This window comes from Aotus nancymaae, unplaced genomic scaffold, assembly GCF_030222135.1.
Source record: "Aotus nancymaae isolate 86718 unplaced genomic scaffold, 86718_ANA_hifiasm-v0.15.2.pri h1tg000079l, whole genome shotgun sequence".
NCBI classification, from domain to species: domain Eukaryota; kingdom Metazoa; phylum Chordata; class Mammalia; order Primates; family Aotidae; genus Aotus; species Aotus nancymaae.
Window position 1 is genome coordinate 23,669,329 of NW_026988494.1, and position 23,220 is coordinate 23,692,548.

Below are 23,220 nucleotides of genomic sequence, written 5' to 3' on the forward strand. Positions count from 1 at the left end.
TGGGCATGAGATAGCAACAAGCCAGGACTTACTTCACTCATCTCCTTTATGACAACCTTGAATTAAGTAAGGAAATCAAGGCAAACCCTCAAATGATTATTCATTGGTCCTCACAGCAATGTAATAAACAGTGAGACCACACCTACTTGGTCTGTTTCTTTACTCATAAAATGGAAATAATAACAGTTACCTCCACCCTACCTTATGGTGTTATAATCAATCACGTATGTGAAATGTATATAGGAGGTATGTATGTATGTATGTGTCTATTGTTTTAGACAGGGTCTTACTTTCTCATGAAGGCTGGAGTGCAGTGGTGCAATCTTGGCTCATTGCAGCCTCAACTTCCTGGGCTCAAGCAATCTTCACACTTCAGCCCCACAAGTAGTTGGGACTGCAGGCATGTGTCACCACACCTGGCTAATTTTTGTATTTTAGCAGAGACGGGATTTCACTATGTTACCCAGGCTGGTCTTGAACTCCTGGTCTCAAGTGATTCACCTGCCTCGGCCTCCCAAAGTGCTGGGATTACAGACGTGAGCTACGGCTCCTGGCCAAAGGAGATGTTTATTAAACACAGGTTGAATCTGAGTTTTGTACGCTATATTTACTTCATTTCATAGTTCCTCTTTATAGTAACAGAAGATTACAGGTAAGAAGCATTAGCCAGAGGAATTAGGCAGAATTAGTGCCGATTCTACTTTTCCCTTGAGGGTCTCTGGACCATAGTTGCATATCCTTCTACGACTTCGGCTAATGTCATCTCATGAGTTTTGTGACGGTGTTATGTGGAAAGGTGGCAGAAACTGAAATGAGAAAGGTCAGTAAGTTGTGCTTCCCTGGGCTTGTCCGGCACCTCCCTTTCTAGCTATGGATCCTCTGGACTCCTTCATGAGGATTCGTCAGTAAAAAGTCTGCCCCTGGTGAGGAGAACCAGCTGACTGCTCCTTTCTCTCCAGAATGCTGGGGTTAGACCTGGTGGTTCGAGATGACAATGGGAACATCCTAGACCCCGACGAAACCAGCACCATTGCCCTCTTCAAGGCCCATGAGGTAGCCTCCAAAAGGATTGAGGAAAAGATCCAAGAAGAGAAGGTAGAGTTCCCCACATGTGAAATTCTGCCCCTGAGGTTCCATTTTTGTGTTGGTTTTTAATGAAAGACGGTGGAATCATTTTTAAAGGGAAGCATAGCAGAAAGGATGAGGCAGGTACATGTATGTTCTGATATGGAAATATTATAAAGACACATATTAAGTGAAAAGATCAGGATGCAGAATGGTGTATATAAAATGCTATTATTAGTGTTTCAAAAAAAGTATGTAAATCAATGCTTGCTTATATATAGACTAATTCTGAAATAAGAAACAAGAAATAAATAATTATTAATGGATGCCGCTGGGAAGGAAAACTGGGTGGGAGGGAGACTTTTTGAAATATGTAATCTCCTGCACTCATTGCATGTATTGCAATTTCCAAAATAAATAATATTTATTTATTTTTATTTTTTATTTACATATTCATTTTTGAGACGGAGTCTCACTACACCCAGGCTGGAGTGCAGTGGCACGATATCGGCTCACTACAACCCCCGCCTCCTGGATTCAAGCAGTTCTCCTGCCTCAGCCTCCCAAGTAGCTGGGACTACAGGCGCTCACCACCACACCCAGCTAATTTTTATATTTTTATTAGATACGGGGTTTCACCATGTTGGTCAGGCTGGCCTGGAACTCCTGACCTCAAGTGGTCTACTTGCCTCAGCCTCCTGTAGTGCTGGGATAACAGGTGTGATCCACTGTACCCAGACTAAAATAAATAATATTTTTAAATAAAGTATTTGAAAGACTTCAAAAGTAATAATTGGACATTAAAGAAAAATTAGAATCCAGGCATGATGAGGCATGCCTATAATCCTAGCCCTTTGGGAGGCTGAGGTAGGAGGATCATTTGAGGCCAGGAGTTCAAGACCAAATGGGCAACATAGCAAGATCCCATTTGAACAACAAAAAATTTTTTTAAATTAGCTGGGTGTGGTGGTGCATGACTGTAGTCCTAGCTACCCGGGAGGCTGAGGCAGGAGGATTGCTTGAAGCCAGGAATTTGAGGCTGTAGTGAACTATGATCATACCACTGCACTCCAGCCTGGGCAACAAAGCAAGATTCTGTGCCTCTTAAAAACAACAACAACAAAACCCCGGTACTCATATTTTGATTTCTCATACCCAAACATAGTGATATTTTGGTATGTGTTTTTCTCCCAGTCTTTCTGTTCTGATGAGTAAAGATTTGTGTCAGTTTCTTTGGTTTGTTGGTTTGTGGTGTTTACTTCTTTTGCACAGTCATGATAATATTTGTGTTCTGAATCCAATGGCAAACCACGCCTGAAGGTAAAGCCTTTCCAGTGGAATGTTTTGTTTTGAATGAGAGTTACTTCTGTGTCCAGGATAGTGGATCATGTTTTTGCTTTTGAGCTTCAAGCTACTGTATAAGATAAGCACTTCTGGGAGCTACCAAATCTCTGGAATTACCCCCTTTAGACAGCGTTTTTTTGAATGTCTTGGATGCAAGGCCCTCAACAGGACAGTCTTGATTACTAAAATTATAATGATTATATTTTGCTCACTGCATTTGTCTACTTACATGCACTTTTTCTCAGCAAATACACTTCCTCTTAGGTGTTATTAGACTGTGTTTTTTTACTTGTTATTTATTGATTAATCAAGGGATTGATTGAGACAGGGTCTCACTTTGTTGCCCAGGATGGAGTTTAGTGACTCCATCATAGCTAACTCACTGTAGCCTCCTGGGCTCCCAGATAGCTGGGGCTACAGGCACAGCTAATTATTTTTTAAGTTTTTGTAGAGACAGAGGCTTGCTGTGTTGCTCAGGCTGGTCTCAAACTCCTGGGCCTCCAAGAGCACTGGGATTACAGGAATGAGCCACTGTGCCCAGCCTTTGTCTGCCATTTGCAGGCAATATATATATTATTTATTTATTTTTATTATATATTTATATTTTTTATATATATATATATATATATATTTTTTTTTTTTTTTTGGCTAACATTTCCCATTTGCTGAAACCAAGATTTTTTTTCTGTTTCCTCTTCATTCAGTCAATCCTGCAGAACCTTGACTTGAGGGGCCAGTCCATCTTCAGTACCATCCACACTTACGGCCTCTATGTGAACTTCAAGAACTTCGTCTGCAACATCGGCGAAGATGCAGAGTTGTTTATGGCCCTCTATGACCCAGACCAGTCCACTTTTATCAGGTAGCAGAGACCCAGATCCCTTGCTGTTGACCTGGCAAAGATACCTAGCCTTCCCCTGATTCCCACCTGGGCAGCTCTTTGCCAGATTGGAGAAGAGAAAATAGGGAAGCGGGGAAGATTTCTAAGCGGTAGGATGTAAAATCCTTTGGGCTAAGAAGCCTTCATATTGTCACTACTGACACAATGTGGCCAGTTTGTCTACTCCCAGGGGTTTAGAGATCACATAAATCTCATTAGGAATTGGAGATACAAAGAATTCAAAAGGCTGCATGGGAGGGTGAGAGAGGGATGAACAGGCAGAGCACAGAGGGTTTGTAGAGCAACGGCACTATTCTGTATGATGCTGTAGTGGTGGATGCGTGTCATTATGAATGTGTCTAAATGCACAGAATGCGCAACACCAAGAGGGAACCCTTATGTAAACTGTGGACTTTGGGTAAATGATGAGTCAGTGCAGCTTCATCAGTTTGAACTAATGTTACCGTTCTGGTTGAGGGAATGTTGATAGCAAAGGAGGTTGTGTCTGAGGGGAGAGAATATGTTATGGGACTCTATTTTCAGCTTAACTTTTCTGCAGAGCCACAACTGCTCTAAGAAGATGATGTCTATTCAAAAAAACTTTTTTTTAAGACTCTAAGGAATTGGAATTGTTCAACCCTAGAGTAGTACTACTGTTTAGCAACTAAGAAAATGGAGAATTTATTTTTGAGAAGATAGTTAAAAGTAATTGCTGACAATTTATTTCAAAAAATAATTTTTTTAACATCATAATGTGGATTACAGGGCATAGATTTGGAATGACTGTTACAACATTAAATTCTTATTTTATTTATTTATTTTTTATTTTTTGAGACAGAGTTTCACTCTTGTCGCCCAAGCTGGAGTGCAATGCGCAGTCTTGGCTTACTGCAACCTCTGCCCCCCGGGTTGGCGATTCTCCTGCCTCAGCCTCCCGAGTAGCTGGGATTACAGGCACCTGCCACCACACCCAGCCAATTTTTGTATTTTTATTAGAGACAGGGTTTCTCCATGTTGGCCAGGCTGGTCTTGAACTCCTGACCTCAGGTGATCCACCTGCCTCAGCCTCCCAAAGTGCTGGGATTACAGGCATAAGCCCCCATGCCAGCCTAAAATTAAATTCTTAATTCAGCAAAGCTGAAACTTTTATTCAAAGATTTTGAGATGGAAGGACGACCCAGACAGTAGCATCCTATAAGCTCTACCGTGTCTGTACCCAATGGGAGCAGGGCATGTCCTGTACCTGTATAGGGCATGCCTTGCAGAGCCACGGCAGGGACGCTTCTCTAATGCCGGGGCACCAACAGTGGTCATCTGTGTGTACTCAGTTCCTAACTCAGCTCTCTTCACACTGGCCTGTTGAATTTCACTGAGCATTTCTGGCCCTTCCTCCTTCCCTTCTAAGTCTATACTAAGGGCAGCCTCGCCTCCAGCCCCAGTTAGCCTCTCATTAAGAGTAATTTTTTTTTTCCTTTGCCAGTGAGAACTATCTAATTCGTTGGGGCAGTAACGGGATGCCCAAGGAAATAGAGAAGCTCAATAACCTCCAAGCAGTGTTTACTGTAAGTCCTCCCTCTGTTCAGTCATTCTCTTTGTTTATGGTATGAGCAGATTCACATAATGAATATGTGGAAAACATACAAAATGAAAAGATGAAAAATCATCAATCCCCCTAAAAGGAATAATCCACCCATTTATTCAACATGTACTTACTGAACACCTTTTAGATGCCACACACTGATATAGACACTTGAGACACATCTATGAAGAATCAGGGGAAAAAAGCAGCTTTTGTCCTAATGGGTAAGACAGATAATAAACAATAATCAATCCAGGCATAGGGGCTCATGCCTTTAATCCTAGCACTTTGAGAGGCTGAGGTGGGAGGATCACTTGAGCCCAGGAGTTTGAGACTAGTCTGGGCAACATGGTAAAACTGTTTCTACTAAAGTACAAAAAGAAAAAATGACCTCAAAGTAAAGTACAAGAGGAGTGATGCTGGCAGTTCGGATATGCCAAAGACAAGCACCAAGTGCTTCCTTTAAGTGTAAAGGTAAAACTTTATAATCATATATGTATAGGAAAAAACAGCACATATAGGGTTTGGTCCTGTCTTTGGTTTGAGGTATCCACTGGGGGAATTCAGAGCATACTCATCACAGATAAGGGGAGACTACTCTATGAATGTGCCACAATATATGTAGCCATTCGCCTGGAGTCTTTATTTTTCTATTCACAGAAGCCTTGCAGAACCTAGAGCAGAAATGCAGGGTGGATGTTATCATTGATGTATATTCCTATCTTGGAGACCTGAGTTAACTAAATTACAGGGGCTGGATTTGGAATGAGTATTTTAAAAGTGATTCTTGCTTCAGTAAAGAGGCCTCGGGCAACTGTTTCATATAACCAATTTGAGATGTGATTAATTTTTTTCTGAAGTTGAATTGAATGAGAGATATCAGCTCATTCCTGGGTTTACTCACCCATCCTTAAGAATACAAATAATGGCCGGGCACTGTGTCTCCTGTCTAATCCCAGCACTTTGGGAGGCCATGGTGGGTGGATCCCTTAAGCCCAGACGTTCAAGACCAGCCTGGGTAACATAGGGAGACCTCGTCTGTATAAAAAGGGAAAACAAAGTGATACAAACAAATGTAGAGCCCTAGCTACGACACATCTGTGATGATTCTGTGTACATGGATAAGCTTTCAATGGAGACCTCTCATAAATCAGGTGAATAATCCCATAAAGCAGTGCCTGTCTTATAGTTGCCTCACGGGCTTGCTATGAAGAGGAAATGAAATGTCACAGACTTGTGTGGATACCCAGTAAATGTCAGTATCACACAGGTTTTTATTTCATTTGAAGCTGAAGTGCATCTTATGCTGAGATTTGTCCAGGAAGAATGTACAGTCGCAACGATGAGGGCCCTGGTTTTTCAGTACCCTGCCTAACCTGATGATCTGGAGACTTCCGAAGGACTATGATCTAATTTGTAAATTTGGAGTAGGAACTGGGGAACAAAAAGGCCCTTGTTTACAAGCACAAAGTCATGTTCTCTGAGGCCATAATAGCTCTTGGAGGGAGATGGGGAAGAAGAGAGTCTTTCTGGTATTTCAGCATTCAGAAATAAGGTCTGAACAGTATTTTGTTGTAGAGGGTAAAGATAAGAGAGACACAGGTGACAGAGTGGCCCAGCCCCACCTTCTCTTGCACTTTCTCTGCCCCTTTAGGACCTCAGCAGCATGGACCTCATCCGGCCCCGTGTCAGCCTCGTGTGCCAGATTGTCCGTGTCGGCCACATGGAGCTGAAGGAAGGCAAGAAGCACACCTGCGGACTACGAAGACCTTTTGGAGTGGCAGGTACGAGAAAGACCTAAAGACAAATGTGAAATAGTGCAGCCCTGTGGAGAATAGTATGGCGATTGCTCAAAAAATGAAACGTGGAACTAGCAAATGATCCAGCAGTCCCACTTCAAAAGAATCACAAGCAAGGTCTGGAGGAGATATTTGTACATCCAAGTTTGTAGCAGTCTTATTCACAAATAGGGAAAAGGTGGAAGTAACCCAGGTGTCCATCAATGCATAAATGGGCAAAGAAAATGTGGTGTGTATGTACAATGGAATAATACTCACCTTAAACAGGAAGGGAGTTGTGACACATGCTACGTACAGTGTGGATGAACCTTGAGGACTTTACGCTAAGTAAATAAGCCAGACACAATAGGACAAATATTGTATTATCACACTTATATGAGGGACCTAGAGTGATCAGATTCATAGAGACAGCATAGAATAATGAGTGCCAAGGGCTGGAGAGGGGGAATGGAAGTTAGTGTTCAATGGGTATGGAGTTTCCATCTGGGAAGATGAAAAGGTTCTAGAGATGGAAGGTGCGGATGTTTGCACAACAATGTGAATACTTTTAATACCACTGAACTGTATACTTTAAAATAGGCTAGATGGTAAATTTTATGTTATGTGTGTTTTGCTACAATTTAGAATATAGAGAGAGGGAGGGAAGGAGGAAGAAGGGCGGGAAGAAATAGTGAGAGATGGATCACGTTGTCATCGTCAGTATCAGACAATGCCTGGCACTGCCAGTTTTTTTGCGTGGGTTCTGTGTCCTTACCTGGCCCACTCTTTGCTTTCTCCTTTAGTGACCAACGCTGTGTCTTACACACAGTAGAACCTTAGTTGTGACTATCAGAATCCTCCCTGTCTCCATCTGCTGAAGTCTGTGATTTTAGTGGGATGAAATACTTGCTGGGAAGTGTTTTGCCTGTCTAGGAAATGTACTCTTTCAAGGCAATGTTGTGTTTGTTTCTGAGTTCTTTCCAAAAGGCTTCTTGGCTTACATTAAACCCCAGAACCTGCCTCTATAGTTTGTTCAATTGAGGAAATGCATTTGGGGCCTTACATTGACATTTTGGTTGCTCATAGATCGAAAACGATCAAGGAAATGTAATTCTGCTTCTGGACCCTTGTTCCAAACTTACTAAAAAATAACCTGATGTTAAATTTCTCAGGAACTTAGCAACTCGGGCTAAGTTTGTATGGCTTATGCTTGTAATCCCAGCATTTTGGGAGGCCGAGGTGCGCAGATCACCTGATGCCAGGAGTTTAAGACCAGCCTGGCTAACACGGTTGAAACCCTGTCTGTACTACAAAAGCTAGCTGAGCATGGTGGCATGCACCTGTAGTAGTCCCGGCTACTTGGGAGGCTGAGGCAGGAGAATTGCTTGAACGAGGGAGGTGGAGATTGCAGTGAGCCAATATCACGCCACTGCACTCCAACCTGGGCAAAAGAGCAAGACTCCATCTCAAAAAAAATAATAATAATAATCAACTTGATTTTGTAGAGTTTGAAAGTGGGTAGTCTGCAAAATTGATCCAGTAAAACCCAGACCCATTTCTCAGCATCTCATGAGTTATTCTTTTGCTGGGCTGGGTACAGTGGGAATCATCATTGGTAAAGAAATTTTTTTAAAAAGTCCCTGCTTGGTACCTTTCTTCCTCTAGCATTTTATGTTTGCTGATACTGTCCTTTTCCATAGTAACTTACTGAGGCATGAAGCAATTAGTTTCTTTAATGAAGTTTATCTTTTTTCTAGTGATGGATATTACTGATATCATACATGGGAAGGTGGATGATGAAGAAAAGCAGCATTTTATTCCCTTTCAGCAGTAAGTACTTTGGCATGTATCCCAGGTGACTTGAGACCTGAATTAGCCATTCAATCGTGTGTTAACACAGAAACAGGTACTAGAAACCATTTTCTGAGAGAAGGAAAGATTCTAAGCTGAAAGATTGTCAGATAGGAGCTGGACAGAAGACTTTATTCAAAGTCCTTGATGTTGGACTCCCATGGAAGAGGGTAAACTGAACTTTCCTGATTCTATAGAGAGGACCAAAGGAATATGAAAAGGGCAAATATCCATCTGCCCTAGAATGCAGAAAGTGGTACTGTCTTTGCGTCAGAAATGCTGAAGTATCTGTGGAGTCTATTGCATGAAACAGGCATCATGGAATACTCGGAATCACGTGAGATAGCATAGGGCTTCTCAGACTGTGTCATGCAATTGGGGGAGCTTGTTAGGCTGCAGGGGAATTCTTCCTCTGACAAGCTCCCAGGTGATGCTGATGCAGCTGGTCTGAGGGCCACACTGTCTGTAGCAAGGATTGAGGAAATGAGAGAGCGAAGGGCTGACCTACCCATGGGCCAGTGTTCCTGCATGTCGGGGGAAAGCCAGCCTGGGACTGTGTGAAAGGATCCCTGCAGAGCTTTACTGAGGCCCTCCATAGTGAGCTGCAGGAGCTGGAGCCATGAGTAGGCCACTGGGGAGCTGTTGGGAGCAAGCCTTGTCACTCTGAAGAAGTGCAGATGTGAATGTTGTGACATATATAATAATAAATATAAATGTACCATATATATAATAGTACTATAAATGTATTATGTTTGCATTTAAGATTATACGTATGTGTATGTGTACGTAAAATGAGTTGCATTCATGGATTTGAAAGGTGTCTGAAACAGTCATCTGTATATTTGCTGGTGGTGATGTGCTTCCTCCTTAATTTCTGAACCAGCTTTCCTCCAGCAACCATATCCCAGTACTTAGTCCTGAGATTGTCCTCACCATGTAATCTGCACTTTGAGTTCCTGATGAACCCCGCCCTAATGTTATTTCCACTCACTGTGCAGCCAACAGCCACAGTGAAGTATTTACTATGCAGACTGCAGCCTCTGGCACTGAATGCCTAAGATTTATGGCGAGTTCTGCCATAACCTACTTTAAAAACTTTACAGTGTTTTCCAGTAGGAGAGTTTTGTATGTGTATCCTGCGAGTCCAGTTATCAAAAGTCATGTGTAAAAAACAGGAACTCAAGACTATAGGAATCCCATTTGCCAGTCACATATGGCAGTGTCTTATTGTCAGGGTATAGGGAACCCTGCAGAGAAAACTGGCTTACGTGCAGTGGAGAGAGAAGACAGGAGACTGTTATCCTGCACCAGGCTGATGTGCAGTTGCTGATAGTGCTTCTGCCCTCAGTAAAATGGGGCTGTGTTTGCTTCTTTGATCACCCTTTACGAGCTGCAGCCTGTTAGGATCCCTCAAGTGGAGCTTGTTTGGCAGCACCCATGCCAAGATCTAGCTTGTCATCACATGGAAATCTGAGAACCTCTACCAGACATCAGGTGTACACACTGCGCTCGTACATGGGGGGCTGACACTAGACAGGAGCCTTAGCAAGTAGGCGATCTCAGCCCATCTCTTACAGATGAAGAAACTGAGGCCCAAAGGGAAATTCTTGCAGAGCTCACTCAGGTAGAAGTAGACCTGGAGGCCAGGGCTCCTGCCCTTTCTGTGGGTGGTCGTCTTCAATTCTATTGCAGCAGCTTCTTCTGCTTCTGAAAGAGCCTGGAGCGTTGCCTCTGATTTTAGTTGCTAACCTTTGATCACCAGTTTTGTGTACTCTTGGGGTTTTTTTCCTCTCTCTCTCTTTGCCTCAATTCATTTCCAAGGTGAATTTAGTATTTAAGATAGACCGTCAATGGAAAAATAAAGGAAGGATCGAAAGATAGGTATAGTTAGTGTTGATATTTCCAAATCATTCTCATAAGACTCACCATTATCTGAGGTTGTGCTGCAGAGATTTCCTTTCTTCCCCTCCCAGCTTACCTCTTATTTCTCTTTCCCAAGAATTGCGATGGAAACCTACATCCGTCAGAGGCAGATCATCATGTCGCCCTTGATAACATCACACGTGATTGGGGAGAATGAGCCACTCACTTCAGTCTTGAATAAAGTGATTACAGCAAAGGAAGTGAATCACAAGGGGCAAGGTATACAGTCCAGTGCCAGAGCTGGGAGGGACTCTGCTGAGGGTGGGGGACATTCACAGCTGGGTCTTTGGACTCCTGCCCTTTATTATCTTCCTTTTATACAAAACAGCCTCCGCTGGGGACCGTCCTCCTCAGCTTCCTACTACAGACTTTTAATACTGAACTGCCTTGAGATGCACCCAGCAGTGACTTTGATCACGGTTTATTTTGTAAATTCTGTGGAACAAAGTTTTATCCCATGAGTCTTTTCTTTTTGAGATGGTCACATGCTGTCACCCAGGCTGGAGTACAATTGCATGATCTTGGCTCACAGCAGCCTCCACTTCCGGGGTTTAAGCAGTCCTCCTACCTCAGCCTCCCAAGTAGCTGGGACTACAGGCATGCACCACCATGCTTAGCTAATTTTTAATTTTTTTTTTTTTTTTGAGACGGAGTTTCGCTCTTGTTACCCAGGCTGGAGTGCAATGGCGTGATCTCGGCTCACCGCAACTTCCGCCTCCTGGGTTCAGGCAATTCTCCTGCCTCAGCCTCCTGAGTAGCTGAGATTACAGGCACACACCACCATGCCCAACTAATTTTTTGTATTTTTAGTAGAGACGGGGTTTCACCATGTTGACCAGGATGGTCTCGATCTCTTGACCTCGTGATCTACCCGCCTCAGCCTCCCAAAGTGCTGGGATTACAGGCATGAGCCACCACGCCCGGCCTAATTTTTTTTTTTTGTAGAGATAGGGTCTCACTATATTGCCCAGGCTCTTCTTTACTTCTGGCCTCGAGTGATCCTCCCATCCTGGCCTCCCAAATCCCTGGAATTATAGGCATGAGCCACCACTTCTGGCCTCCACATTTTTGTCTAATCTTCATTCCCAATGCTGATCCTAGGTAATAATTATACTCTACTCTGATCCCATCACATTTGTTTAAATTGAGGGAAGGAAACCAAAGTAATATAAATGAATATGTATTAATATGAAATAATGCAAAAATTATAGTTTTTAGCACCTCCTTAACATGTTCTGTTGATGGAGTGTTTTAACCAAGAGAAGTTCTGCTTATTGAAACTGCATTTTGAATCAAAACAGTTTTAATATTCAAATACCAAGATGGTGGCCATATTTGTATAACGTCGAAGATTGAATACTTTGATTGTCCTTAATATTTTCTAAATCTTTCACCTTTTACTGAAGATTTCCGTGGAGAGGAACCACTCTGAGCTTTAACCAATTTTTTAAGGTCTTATGTTTGCAAAGGTTATAAAATTAGTTTAAAAAAATTAAGCAGTGTTGCTGTGTGGGGTTTGTTGTCTTATGCCAAGAAAATTAAGGACACGGACACACAGACAGAGTGAGTTTAGGAGCGGAGGTTTAATAGGCAAAAGAAAGAGAAAGGAGAACAGCTCTCTCTCTCTCTCTCGTGAGAGATAGGGGCTTTTGGATTTTATAGGCAGGCTTGAGAAGGTGTGTCTGATTTATGTAGGGCCCACATATTGGTTGGACCAGAGGTATGACATGTATACAGCACGCAGGGAAAGCTGGTCACCCCACCCTAATCTTATACAAATGGGCTTTCCATCTGGCTGGCGCCATGTTGTCTGCTTCTTACTGCACACTGGGCTGGCAAAGAGAAGGGAAAATGGAGCCTCCATATTGGACATGTCTAGCTCCAGGTAGCCTTTTACTATTGGCTGGCATTTACCCATGCAAACTTCCGGCTTCCTTGTCTATGTCTGCAGCCCGATTTTGCAGGAAAAGAAAATTATTCTGGGGCTGTTTTTCATTAAAAGGAAAACCTTACTGAGGATTTCCTTACCCTCACTATCTGCCTAAATAATTTCTTAACTCCTTTATCAAAAATAAGTAGAGACTTAATCAGCCTGTACGTATCAAAAATACATATAGACTGAATGACTTTTTTTCACTACCCTATAACTGTCTTCTAAAATGGAAGCAATCAGAAAACACATGATTTTCATTATATTTAGTTTCTGATGTATTTGCAGTTATCCTGTGTAGGAAAGACAAGCAAGGAATCAATAAATAATCTGAAAACAAATAACTAAATTTTTTTAAATTTTTTTATTTTTTTGAGATGGAGTCTCACTCTGTCTCCTAGGCTGGAGTGCAGTGTCTCAATCCTGGCTCACTGTAAACTCCGTCTCCTGGGCTCAAGTGATTCTCCTGCCTCAGCCTCCCAAGTAGCTGGGATTGCAGGTGCCTGCCACCACACCTGGCTAATTTTTGTATTTTTAGTAGAGACGGGGTTTTAGTATGTTAGCCAGGCTTGTCTCGAACTCCTGACCTGAAATGATCTGCTTGCCTCGGCCTCCCAAAGTGCTGAGATTACAGGTGTGAGTCACCGCATGCACCCTATTTCTGTTTTTTTAGAGCTCTTAACTATAATTTCAGTTGCAGTGGAAAACCCTTATACTAAACAGATTACCATGTATGTATAATTTATTTAACAAAACTGAAAAAAAAAAGTCATTTCCATTCTTGCTGCCTAACAACAAAACAAGCACTTTTCATTCTTTTTTCTTTCTTTTTTTCTAAATACTATACTTCATGCCAAACAAGCACTTTTCAAATGTTTTTATGCTCTTCATGAATATTTTTATGACTGCATAGTATTCCAGTGTTTAGATTTAAGAAAAGGGACTCTCCTAGATAAACACTTACGTGCTTCTTAATTTGTCATCATTACAAATATAAAAAACTCTGCTCTGACTATCTTTATACATGGAAGTCTTTTCTGTGTTTGAGACTATCTCCCCAAGAAAATTCCTGGAAGTTGGATTTCTGGGTCGCATGCTGGGAACAAGCCTACAGCTGGAGATATACATATGCCAAATCACTTGCCATAGATTTCTGTTGTGTTCCAGTGTTTATCTTACTGCACTCTTAGTTATGTTGTGAACTGATTTTTAAAAATCATTAGGGCTGGGTATAGTGGCTCACACCTGTAATCCCAACACTTTGGGAGGCTGAGGGAGGCAGATTGCTTGAGGTTAGGAGTTCGAGACCAGCCTGGCCATCATGGTGAAACTCCATCTTTACTAAAAAAAGAAAAATACAAAAATTAGCTGGTGTGATGGCACACACCTGCAATCCCAGCTACTGCAGAGGCTGAGACGTGAGAATTGCTTGAACTCTGGAGGCAGAGGTTGCAGTGAGCTGAGCTGGCGCCACCACACTCCAGCCTGGGCAACAGAGTGAGACTCTCTATCAGAAAAAAAAAAAAAAAAAAGAAAGAAAGGAAAATGGTTTTTTCTTTTCTTCTCAGAGTTTTAATAACTATATACTTTTTTTCTTTTAATGTTCTGCCTCTTTTTTCTGTTTAATTCATTATTGGGAATTTATTTTAATGATAATATAAGATGATAAATTAAATTTTCTTAAATAACAAGAAAATAATCCCAGAATATTCATGTAATGATTGGATTTTTTTCATGATTTGTTATGCCTCTTTGTCATACATTAAATTGCTATATATTATAGTATTTCATTGTTTTATGTATATATCATTTTTACCACTAGTATCACAAATTATTGTAGCTTTACAATATATTCTGGTATCTGGTAGGGGCTTCTTTACCATTTTTTCCCCTAAATTTAGCATCTGTTCACATCTCTGTCACATTTTCAAAAGGTCCTGTTGTGGAAGTGTGATTAAAATTACAAGTCAACTGGGGCAGAATTTACATCTTTATAGTAAGGTACCTGGTTGTGACTATACAACTCAAATGTTCTTTTCACCAGTTATGTGTGTGTTATATAGATTATATAGAAAACTAAAAGTTTATCTTTTATTTCTTTAAAGGACTTTGGGTATCCTTGAAGCTATTGCCAGGTGACCTCAGACAGGTTCAGAAGAATTTTTCACACTTGGTTGATAGATCAACAGCAATCGCCCGGAAGATGGGCTTTCCTGAAATCATACTGCCAGGTAAGCACTTTACATGACTCACCTGTTTTGCTTCCTCCTGTGCAGCCATTACTTCTTTTCTTTTCTGGAGTCTTGCTCTGTTGCCCAGGCTGGAGTGCAGTGGCGTGATCTCGGCTCACTGCAACCTCCAGCTCCTGGGTTCAGGCAGTTCTCCCTGCCTCAGCCTCCTGAGTATCTGGGATTACAGGCACCCACCACTACACCCGACTATTTTTTTGTATTTGTAGCAGAGACGGGGTTTTACCATGTTGGCCAGGATGGTCTCGATCTCTTGACCTTGTGGTCCGCCCGCCTCTGCCTCCCAAAGTGCTTGGATTTCAGGCGTGAACCACTGCACCCAGCCTATAATGCTTTTAAACATAACTCAAATTTTCTTACTCTCTTTTACACAGACTCTGAAATAGCACAGGCTGCTCTGTTCAGGAGACTAATTGGCCTCACTTGTGTGTCCCTTTTCTCATGTCCCCAGCATGTGGGCGCCTTCCTCTCGCCATTCTCCGAAGCTCTAAAAGCGCTCTGGCTCTCCCTTTCTTGTAGTGATGAGAATGTCAGCATTTTCCTGTTTCATCATCTTTCTGGTGATCTGCATATGTGTGTGTTCTCTTGAATTCACTGATTCACCCATTTAATTTTAATCTCCATACTAAGAAAAGAGAATAAGTCTCTCAAGGAACTTTATACATATTACTATAACCTAATTGATATTAATAGGAATTCTAGAAAAACAACTATGCCCTGTTAGAAAAATTCTAGAAAACCAACTTATCTACTGCACAGAAATTCAGGTTATTTTAGGCCAGGCACAATGGCTCATACCTGTAATCCCAGCTCTTTGAGAGGCCAAGGCAGGCGTATCACTTGAGGTCAAGACTTCAAGACCTTCCTGGCCGACTTGGTGACCCTGTCTCTATTAAAAATACAAAAATTAGCTGGGCATGGTGGCAGGCACTTGTAATGCCAGCTACTCAGGAGGCTGAGGCATGAGAATCGCTTGAACCCAGGAGGCAGAGGTTGCAGTGAGCTATGATTGTGCCACTGCACTCCAGCCTGGATGACAGAGCAACACTGTCTCAAAAAAAAAGAAAGAAAGAAAAAAATGAGGTTATTTTAAAGTAATACAAGATCTTGTTTCTCCTTTGAGAAATTAAGGGGCACTGATAACTTGCTGCCACCCACATTGTCGCCTGTAGTAGATCTTAAATGAATATTTGTGGAATGAATGAGTAAAAAAGTTTTAAAATGGAGATTACTCTTTTTTCTTTTTCTTATAGAAGAAGAAAGTTTTTTGCTTTCTTTTGCTATTTCACCCTGATACGCAGTCATCAACATTCTGGGAAAATGTTAAGGGGGGAAAAAAACTATTAGTAATATTCTCTACCTGAAGATGGTTTTACTGCTACAAGACACGAATCTAAAAAAATTAAGTAGAGAAAGTTTATTCTTTGATCAAGGTGACAACAGGGTTAGCTTTTTCTGAGGCCTTTAAGTAAGGTGAGTACACCTTTGAAATCTGGCTTCTAAAAGAATATTAAGGTTTTTTGTTCGTTTGTTTTGTTTTTAGTCAATAGGATTGGTTTATAGAATGCCAAGGGCAAATTAGGTTTTAAAATTCATCTAGAATATGGCCAGGCAAGGTGGCTCACATCTATAATCCCAGTACTTCGGGAGGCTGAGACAGATGGATAGAGACCAACCTGGCCAGCATAGTGAAACTTCGTCTCTTCTAAAATACAAAAACTAACTGGGTGTGGTGGCGTGCACCTGTAGTCCTAGCTACTTGGGAGGCTGAGGCAGGAGAATTGCTTGAACACATTAGGCGGAGGTTACAGTGAGCCAAGATTGCGCTGCTGCACTCCAGCCTGGCACCTGGCAACAGAGCAAGACTCTGTCTCAAAAAAAAGAAAAAATTAGCCAGGCATGTTGGGAGGCACCTGTAATCCCAGCTATCTGGGAGGCTGAAGCAGGAGGATCACTTGAACCCAGGAGGCAGAGTTTGCAGTGAGCTGAGATTGTGCCACTGTACTCCAGCCTGGGCAACAGAGTAAGACTTGTCTCAAAAAAGAAAAAAAAATTCATCTAGAACAATGGTTCCCAGTGCTAGACTATGGATCAGCTAATCAGGATCTTCTTGAACATGCAGATTCCCAGATTTCTAGAGACCAATTCAGAGGTCCCAAGGTGATCTAGTGTTGAGTCAGGTCTGAGAAATTCAGGTCTAGGCCCAACTCCCTCGGCTCGGAACTCCTTCCTGTTGTCCCATTACCCTGGGAACTGGTTCCAGTTGCCTCCTAAACTCTTCCCTGTCCCCTCTTGCCCTCTAGCAAGGAGCTCCAACTCCCTGTCTTCAGCGTCACAGGAGTGATTCTGTCCACTGTTCTCTGTTGTCACCTCTGCTGGGCTGCCTCCTGCCTCTCCAGAGTAGCTCTCATGAGAGTCACCCATGATCATGGTATCGCTGTGTCTGGTGGGCATTTTCCAGCCTAGTGATCAGCTCTGACCTCTCAGCAGCATCTGATGTTGTCAAAATATTTCCTTCCCTTCTCATTGGTGACCCCCTCACTTTCCTCTGTTTCTCCATTTCCCTGGGGCCTCTGCAAGGACCCTTTTGCCACCTTCTCACATTCTGCTTGACCTCTAAATGTTGAAGTTCCTTGAATTTGGTCCTGACACCCTGTAATAGTGTGTTTGGGCTGCCATAGCAAAACACCACAGACCCGGCTGGTGTCAACAACATTTATTTTCTCACAAGAAAGGACAGGAGACTGGAAGTTCAAGATCAAGGTGACAGCAGAGTTGGCTTCTCCTGAGGCCTCTCTCCTTGGCTTGCAGTTGGCCATCTTCTCCCTGTGTCTTCACTTGGTTGTCCCTCTGTGCATGTGTGTGTCTTAATCTCTTCGTATGAGGACACCAGTCATATTGGATTAGGACGCACCTGTATGACCTCATTTTACCTTAATTCCTCTTTTAAAGGCTCTATCTCCAAATACGGTCATATTCTGCTTTACTAGGGGTTATGGCTTCAACATATGAATCTGGGGAGGACACAGTTCAGCCCATAACAGCCCTCTTTCTGTCTCAGCTGTATTTTCTCCCTAGAGGTATCATTCACTCATTTGGCTTACATCTGCCCGTCACCTGCAAATCTGGAGCTTCAACACCAAGACCTCTTTATGAGTTCTAGAGCCATATAGCCAGCTATTTCCTGCCTCAGAACTCCCCTCTTTTTTTTTTTTTTTTTTAGAGACAAGATCTTGCTCTGTCGCTCGGGCTGTAGTACAGTTGTATGATCATAGCTCACTGCAAGCCTCAATCTCCTAGGCTCAAGCAGTCCTCCCACCTCAGCCTCCCAAGTAGCTGGGACTACAGGCATGAGTCACCACACCTGGATAATTAAATGAATTGTTTTTGTAGAGACCGAGTTTCCTTATGTTGCCCAGGCTGATCTCAGGATTAAGCAGTCCTCCTGCCTCTGCCTCCCAAAGATTATAGGCATGAGCCACAATGCCCAACCCTTCCTTGCTTTAATTGGCTAATTCTTATTCAGTTTCCCCATTTGGACCTCATAATTCTGTGCATCTAGGCCTGAGACATCTCTCTTGTGTTTTTTCTAAGAGAACAGCACCTCCATTCATTGGTCCATTCATCCATCCACCCACTCACCCATCCACCTACCCATCCAACTGTCCTCCTATCCAACCTTTATTCATCCATTCATCCATCCATCCATCCACCTACCCAACCCCATCTACCTATCTATCCATCCACCTACCCAGCCTCTATCCATCCATCTATCCACCTACCCATCTAACTCTCCACCTATCTAAACTCGTTATCCATCCATTCATTCATCCACCCATCCATCCATCCAACCCCTATCCACCCATCCATCCATCCATCTATCTACCTACCCATCCATCCACCTTCCCACCCACGCATCCATCCACCCACCCATCCCTCCACTGCACAAGCCAGAAAGTCACCCTTGATATCTCCCTTTCCTTTACAACTCACGTAAGTTAGTGGATAAGACCTGTCAGCATTACCTTTGAAAGGACTCTCAAATCTATCCCCTTCTCTCCATCTACATTACCACTAGCCAATTTGGAGCTAGGATGGCCTCTTGCCTTGACAACTACCATAGCTTCCTACCTGGTTTTCATGTTTCTACTCTTTCTTCGCTCATTTCCTCTTCTCCATACTGCATCCTGAATGTTCTATCGCGTAAGCACACCTGATCTTATCCCACTCCTTCCTCACTGAAAACATCTTACTGACTTTCATTTATGCTGAGGATATATATATAAATTCTTAATTTCCCCACTGGCCTCAGTGGGAGCTGTTTTATTTCTGTCTCGCTAGCCTCATTTCACAGATACCCCTTCACTGTGAGGATGTCAGTCAGGTTGTCTCCTACCTCTGGGCCTTTGCACAGGCTACTCTCACTGATTCTGCTGCTACCAGCTGAAAGGAGAGATTCTCACACCATGCAGACCAGGTCAGGACCTGGTGTTGTGCATTCACAGAGCCTGGCATGTGCCTCCATTGGTAATGGTGGGTTTACTCATGCAGGTTATTTGACTGGTGCTTCTCTCCGGCACTAGACTGTAACCTGAGTTGGGGCAAAGCTGGTGCATGCTCCCCATTGCCACCCAGACCCCCAGCACATGCCTGCTGCAGAGTAGGAGCTCAAGCACTTTTTATAATGAATATTACCTCAATCATCTGATATACCATAATTTATTCAACTAATTCCCTGTGCTTGGAAATCAAGAATGTTTCCATGTTTCTACTTTTATAAACACCACAATGAATATCCTTACAGATAAATTATTGCTCACATTTTTAATACTTTGAGACAAAAATTACCAGTGGAATTGCTGTTTTGAGGCTTTTGACACATTTTCAATATCTCCGTCGACAAAGAGTGTGTCAAGTAATGTTTTAAACCGTGCTGTGTGAATAAACCCCTTTTTCTTCATTCTCAGCAACTGTAAGTGGAATCTTATTTTTTTCCAGTTGGGGAAATGGTCAAAATGATCAGCGCTCTTAATATGCACTCCTGTTTTCTTATAATGTTAAAAGGTTTTGTTTTTCACATTGGGAGGCAGTTTAATATAGGGCAGGTGTTGGAATCATTTTTTCAATACTTTTTTCATCTAGGAGTTTAATATACTTTCCATTTATTCCAAGTTTCAGTTGTGTACCTCAATAACATTTAATAGTTTTATCCAATATATGGGCTATGCATTTATTAAATGATTTTTTTCTTTTTTGCTGGGTAACCAAAAAAAAAAAAAGACAAGCAGAAAGCATGCTTTCATTGATCAAAGCAAGTAAACTGATTTAAAGAAATATAAAGTACTCTAGGCCAGGCATGGTGGCTCACACCTGTAATCCCAGCATTTTGGGAGGCTGAAGTGGACATATTGCTTGAGTCCAGGAATTTGAGACTGGTCTGGGCAACGTAGTGAGACTCCTTCTCTCCAAAAAATTAGCCAGGCATAGTGGTGTGTGCCTGTAATCCCAGCTACTCAGGAGGCTGAGGTGAGAGGATCACCTGAACTCAAGAGGCGAAGGTTGCAGTGAGCAGAGATCATACCACTGTACTCCAGCCTGGGCAACAGAGCAAGATCATATGTCAAAAAAGAAAAGAAAAACATACTCTATAAGCTTTCAGAAAGAGTATCTATCTCATCAGGTTGTTCTGTAGATTAACAAGTTAGTCTATAATTGATTACATTAATACATGTAAGACATTTTGACCAGTGCCTGGCACAGCACATAATAAGCACTCAGTAGACAATTGCCTTCATTATTATCAGATGTTTTCAAAATATCACACTCTCCAAGGCACTACTGAAAAACCATCTACCATATTGTTAGGTTACAACATCTACATATTGTAACCTAACAATATACAATGTGTATTTATCATTAGAAAGCAATTTTTATTAGAGAAAATTACTACTGAAAAGTGTTAATTTTCTATAAAACTACAGTGCAAAGACATCTTGGTATGCATGGAAAGGTAAAATGAGAGATGCCAAAGACGGCCACTGCATGAAAGCCTTTTGTCGAATGAGTAGTTCATTATAAAACCAGACCACTTCATGTCATTTGTCTTTTATGTCATACGACATCCTGAAACTTAGAATGACTTCTCTCAGTAGCACTCACAGCATGCTTGTCATGTTACAGGAGATGTTCGGAATGACATTTATGTTACCCTGATCCATGGCGAGTTTGACAAAGGGAAGAAGAAAACGCCAAAGAATGTGGAGGTGACGATGTCCGTGCACGACGAGGAGGGCAAGCTCTTGGAGGTGCGTGGCGTGGCCCAGAAATCCTGCTGCCATCACATCCATTTTTACAATCACAATTGGCTTTTGGTCTTATTTTTATTCTTCTTTGCATCAGGATGGGTTTGTTTTTCCTAAGAAAAGAAATATAAAGCCTGTTAAATTTGTGATTGGCAGTGAGCAGTTTCACTAATGAAGCTATGTAGACTCTTATTTTTGTATTTCTCCTGTGCTAAGAAATAGCTCCAACCACTAATGATTTTATGTGTAAGCATCCAATGCAGAGGTTATTTATCATTTTCAACTTATTTAGCCACTTTCAAGCTTGATCAGTTCCTCTAGGGCTTCAGCTAAGTGGCCTGGGTACTTGAATGGCATCACAAAGCACGTTTATTTCCCTGGGTGAGCAGAACCAAAGGAGATGTGCTTGTTAGAGACTGAAACCGGAAGAGCCTTTGGGTAGGCATTCGCTACCACTACTCTTTAGTTTTAATGAGCAGGAAACTAAGAAACTTTAAAAAGATGAGTTATTTTCTCTGAGAAACACAGAAGTTAGTGGCAGAGCTGGGAGAGTATCCAAATATCCTGAATTCCAGTCCAGAGTTCCTCCAACTCTGGCAGCTTTTCTTTTCTTTCTCTTCTCTTCTTTTTCTTTTCTCATCCTTTCCTTTCTCTTTCTTTTCCTTTCCTTTTTTTTTTTTGCTTCTCTTTTCTCTTTTTAAAACCCTTCCCTTTTCCCTTTTCCCTTCCTTTTTCTCTTACTTTTTCCCTTTCCTTCCCTTTTCTTTATTTTTTCTTATTTCTTTCCTTTTTTTTTTTTAAATTAAGACAAGATATAAAGCAGGTATCTGCCAGATTTCTGCCCATATAAAGAAGAGTACTGATTCTGACATCAAAGAGCATAGGCAGAAGGTGGTCACAGGAGGCTGCATGGCCTCTGCTGAACTCCAGCTCCTCTTGTATGAGCCGTAGTTACCTGCTTTGGTAACCAAGGACCAAACTCTAGATCGATTTGACTCACTGAGTGTCCTGTTGCATAGTTGTTTGAGGCTACAGTGAAATATAATTTTATCACTTCCCATGGATGTTATAATCTAGTAGGGATGCAGACAGCCAGAAAATTTACTAAGTCAAGTCGTATTCTACATGAGAGGGATAAACTGAATGCTGTGAGCCACTGTATGAGAATGTTTTATTTGTGCTGTTGATAAGAGTACATGAACTCATTTCAAGTAGACACCATCTCCTGGTTGGTCATTTCATAGCTTCGCTAACTCGTTGGATAGTGCCCCACCAAGGCCTAGTTCTACTGAGCTAAGTGGTTCATGACCAAAACAAGATGCAGCCCTGAGTTTGAGTGAATATGCTGTTCCAGTGCCCCAAGTCCCTAAAACGGAATGTAGACAGGAAAGATAAATGCTTTTCCGCAAACAGTGGCACGTCTGCATGTGTCACCTAATTTCTAGTCATCGTCATGTTCCCTGAGAGAGAAATGAGGAAAGAATCAGAGGACAATGCATGCCTGGAGAGGGAAGAGAAAATACAAGTTATAGGAAAGAAGGATTTTCAGGTGCTGCTGGGTTCCTTAGCTGCTACCAGATTTATATTATAGACCCTTGAATAAAGTGGTAGAAATTCAGTCTTCTCTATTCTTTTTTTTTTTTTTTTTGAAACGAAGTCTTGCTCTGTCGCCCAGGCTGGAGTGCAGTGGCACGATCTCTGCTTACCGGTCACTGCAGCTGTCACCTCCTGGGATCCAGCAATTCTCCTGCCTTAGCCTCCTCAGTAGCTGGGATTACAGGTGTGCAACACCACACCTGGCTAATTGTGTAATTTTTTTTAGTAGAGGCAGGGTTTCACCATGTTGGTCAGGCTGGTCTCAAACTCCTGAACTTGTGATCTGCTTGCCTCAGCCTCCCAAAGTGCTGGGATTACAGACATGAGCCACCACTCCCAGCGTAGTCTTCTCTATTCTTTATCCCCCAAATTTAATCAGCTGTTCAGTGCCAGTGTAGGGCATGTATGGGCATGTTGGGGGATAAGGGGCTTGTGTATGATTTATGGGAATCCTCTTAGTTTTCTAAAGAAAATTACTCCCTTCTAATTTTTGCTTTCCATTCGAAGAAAGCAATTCACCCTGGTGCTGGATATGAAGGCATTTCAGAATACAAGTCTGTAGTCTATTACCAGGTCAAGCAGCCCTGTTGGTATGAGACTGTCAAGGTAAGAATGAGTCATTTGTAACCCCTGTTAAACCCTTAAACCTCAGTTAGATTTCTATCTTCTGTTTACCCCCAAATTATTCCTACTTTATTTTGAAATTTTTGGATAAGTTGCCTA

General features: G+C 42.1%; 1 protein-coding gene and 1 non-coding gene across 3 annotated transcripts in view; both read left to right on the forward strand.

Moving 5' to 3' along the window:
* Nucleotides 1–23,220, forward strand: part of DOCK5 (dedicator of cytokinesis 5) — a 219,379-nt gene that overhangs the window by 106,141 nt on the left and 90,018 nt on the right. For both annotated transcript variants that reach the window (XM_064368698.1, XM_064368699.1), the window contains exons 7-15: nucleotides 960–1,095; nucleotides 3,114–3,271; nucleotides 4,770–4,851; nucleotides 6,523–6,652; nucleotides 8,404–8,476; nucleotides 10,497–10,639; nucleotides 14,456–14,581; nucleotides 20,780–20,904; nucleotides 23,005–23,103. In XM_064368698.1, coding sequence (XP_064224768.1) covers nucleotides 960–1,095; nucleotides 3,114–3,271; nucleotides 4,770–4,851; nucleotides 6,523–6,652; nucleotides 8,404–8,476; nucleotides 10,497–10,639; nucleotides 14,456–14,581; nucleotides 20,780–20,904; nucleotides 23,005–23,103 — 1,072 coding nt within the window. The remainder of the gene's footprint in view (nucleotides 1–959; nucleotides 1,096–3,113; nucleotides 3,272–4,769; nucleotides 4,852–6,522; nucleotides 6,653–8,403; nucleotides 8,477–10,496; nucleotides 10,640–14,455; nucleotides 14,582–20,779; nucleotides 20,905–23,004; nucleotides 23,104–23,220) is intronic.
* Nucleotides 11,777–11,892, forward strand: LOC135271490 (U5 spliceosomal RNA). Its single transcript, XR_010339654.1, has one exon. It is a non-coding gene; the product is annotated as a U5 spliceosomal RNA (small nuclear RNA).